This window comes from Pyrus communis, chromosome 5 (assembly GCF_963583255.1).
Source record: "Pyrus communis chromosome 5, drPyrComm1.1, whole genome shotgun sequence".
NCBI classification, from domain to species: Eukaryota; Viridiplantae; Streptophyta; class Magnoliopsida; order Rosales; family Rosaceae; genus Pyrus; species Pyrus communis.
The window spans coordinates 2,211,193-2,214,409 of NC_084807.1; the positions used below are offsets into that span (position 1 = coordinate 2,211,193).

General features: G+C 38.0%; 1 protein-coding gene across 1 annotated transcript; it reads right to left on the reverse strand.

Moving 5' to 3' along the window:
- Window positions 1-1,218: 1,218 nt before the first annotated feature.
- On the reverse strand, window positions 1,219-2,731 carry LOC137734664 (uncharacterized protein At5g39865-like). Its single transcript, XM_068473923.1, has one exon. The coding sequence runs from the start codon at window positions 2,370-2,372 to the stop codon at window positions 1,551-1,553; it is 822 nt and encodes a 273-aa protein (XP_068330024.1). The 5' UTR covers window positions 2,373-2,731; the 3' UTR covers window positions 1,219-1,550.
- Window positions 2,732-3,217: the final 486 nt, after the last annotated feature.

Sequence of the window (3,217 nt, forward strand, 5' to 3'; positions counted from 1 at the left end):
GCATTTTCGGAGGCCGGCAAGTTCACCAGCCTTACTGGTTCCGATGGAGGGAGGGAGGGAGGGAAAGTGTAGGAAAAGGAAGGAGAGACAAAAAAAGGGAAAGAGAAGTAAAAGAGTTTTGAGGGTCCAATTTTAAAATGAGTAAAAGCTCATTTAAAAAAAAATGTTTTGGGGTTCCAAAAACACTTTAAGTATTTTTCCAAGATTTACTAAGAATTTTACTAAGGATTGTTTATAAAAATATTTTTACCAAAAGTGTTTTCAGATATTTTAAAACCACATCCAAACCAAATGCCAGCATAGTTTGGATGTCCAAAAGATACATTCTAAATGCCAGCAAACCAAAGAACATAAGATAAGATGAACGCTCAAAATTTACAGTTGCATACATGTCATGAACAAACTTAAATTATAAATGACAACCACGGAATCCGGTGAACGAAAAGTAATCATACCTCGGCCAGAAATATGCGCATAAACAGGTAAAGAAATTAGATAACAAAGACTCCAACAAGCACAATTGTGAAGTCAGGATATCCTAAACAAAAGCATAGACCGTTACATGATTTTTCATACACAGCAGTATGGGAAGAACGGTCCTTGAAGGCCTCTTGCTCATTAGAAGTGCGGTTCGAGGTCATCGGTGGAGGGGGTTGAGACTCGCAAGAAAATCCCGATCAAATCCCTAGCCTACCTTAAACCCATAATCTTAGATGGAAAATAACAGATACACATACCACAAAGTAAATGTAACCCCATATACAGTCATCTACTAAAATCGAAACCCCTAATCAAGTAAAATCACTCTCAACGTACGCTCATGATTGATAGCGAAATAATCTGGTAAAAAAACACCACCCTAGTCTTACCCTACACAGGTAATTTCTTGTGTCATACTCTCTCTACAGTCTTTGATTGACAGTCTAAGAACAACATAAGTACCCTTGATATCTGGACTCATATATCTGCGAGATTAGTGTGCACATTTATGTAATTTCAAACTCTTTCTGTATCACACCCATTGCAACTGAGTGAATAAATTCACAATAAAATGGGAATCCAAACACAAAGGCCAAATCCTCATTCCATTTAGTATAGATCATCACATCATCAACACATCCACAAATTAAAAAAAAAAAAAAAAAAAAACACATATACATGTACACTAGATTTTATTAAATGCCAAAGAAATTCAAGAGTAAATAATTAAGACATAAATAAATCCAATCTCAATACATTTCATCAGTCATCGCAACCTTTGCGATGATAGCACAATACTAAATATTTACATTAGCATTTGGGAGGGCAGAAACACCTCGCCCCACTGTATATTACAATCAGACATACCCATACCAATTTGCATTTCGATAATAAACCCTGTTATTCAAAATGCAGTTCAAAGAGTGAATGAACATCCATTCCCCACAGATGCACAATCAACCAACAAAAAAGAAACCACAAATCATGAAACATTACCATCAACTATTCTCGAGTATTTATTCATGAACAGAGGAGCGTCTAGATTATGGGGTAAACTGGCATTTGACAATTTAACAACTGCAATCGGGACACCGAATCAAACCGTTTTCATTGCATTCGGAGCACCTCTTCAGCATTCCTTCATCTTCATCGAACACCTTCCTACTCCCACTGCAATTCACGCAGGGCAAGAACCGTGCATCCCCACAACCTTCGCACACATACCCGGGTTTCCGAGTGGGAATCCCTTGAAGAATTTTTGCCAATTCACCGGTTTCAAACAGCTGTTTGATCACCTCAGCACCTCCCACATACTTTCCCCTTATAAATACTTGTGGCAAACTCACATTCTTCTCACCCAAAACGCTCTGCAACTCTTTTCGATAAGCCGAATCCATTGATATGTCTCTCTCATCAACCCAAACCCCAAACCCTCTGAATATCATCCTCACAGCATAACAATCTTCATATGTCCTCCGAATTCCTCTCAAACTCGTGAAATACACCACAATCCGATCATCGGTGCCCGGCAGCCAAATTGACAGGATCCGGAAATCGGGCGCCATGGATTTTGGCATGGCCATTGATTTCGACGGTCTTAGCTTGACCGTCAGGGATTGCGATTCATCGGGGTTTCGAGACATAGGTTTCTCCGATTCGAAGAAATTGCAGAGCTTCTTGACCTTCCCTTTCAAGGAGCTGCTGGCGGACCGCACCGTCTCGATTGAATTGTAGAATTTCTTGAAAGAATTGGTGTGGTGATCGATGGAGGCCTGCAAATGGGGCTTTTTGGGGGCATCCATGGTGGTTGGGTACATGGTAAGCGATCGATTGAAGAAGTAGGTGGGTTTGGGCTTACCCGCCAATTCGACCCTATTTTCGAGATCCGCCATCGACCCAGATGAAAAATCACCGGAAATTTGAATTCTTTGATATCTTTCGGGGGGTTTTGCAACGCTAGGGTTTGAATTCAAATTCGATAAAGAAATGGACAGAACTGACCGTACAAATTAGGGCTAATCAGAAATGTCGAAGAATGAATTGTTTCTTTTCTAGCAATCGGAGAATAAATGGGTTGATCGGAAAAAAGAAGATGACCGTCGGATTGCGGTGGTGGAAAAAGAGGAGTGACGGTGGCTATTGGGAGATATATGGGCAGGTAGAAGAAGATGAGGGAAATGGGGGTTTGTTGGATGTGTTGACAAAAGCGAGTGTTTTCTCGTTTTTGTTTTTTATTCTGTTGTGTTTGTTTGTGACAGAGAAAATGGCTTTTAAAACGGAGGCTTGTTTGCAAAGCTAGGTGCTGCTGTTTCCCTATTATTTTCTTACCCATCTTATATTTTTTAATTTTCATTCACTGTAAAATAATTTAAAAGACAATTACTATCTTCTCATATATTTCCTAAAATATCTTTAATAATCTTAATTTTTAAAATAAAATAAGTTTAAAGAACGACTAATTTTTAAAAGTTTAAGAAAATTAAACACATACAAATATTCTCGCTCAATTCAGATTAAACAACTACAATTATACTCCAAACGTGACAACGACAACTCATTCTCTTTGAAAGTTACTTTTTTCTTCTCCTTTCTCTAATAATGTAGGCTTGAATATCCGTTAATTGAAAAAAAATATATAAAAAAAAAAAACTCTCCAAATTCGTTTCATTTACAAAATTATCATCTACGTCATTTTTTTTTTTTTTTTTGGGGGAAGTGGATGTCATTTTCTGTTTAG

Coding starts and splice junctions, on each gene's coding strand:
- LOC137734664 (XM_068473923.1), bottom strand. CDS start 2,372: ATGGCGGATCTCGAAAATAGGGTCGAATTGGCGGGTAAGCCCAAACCC.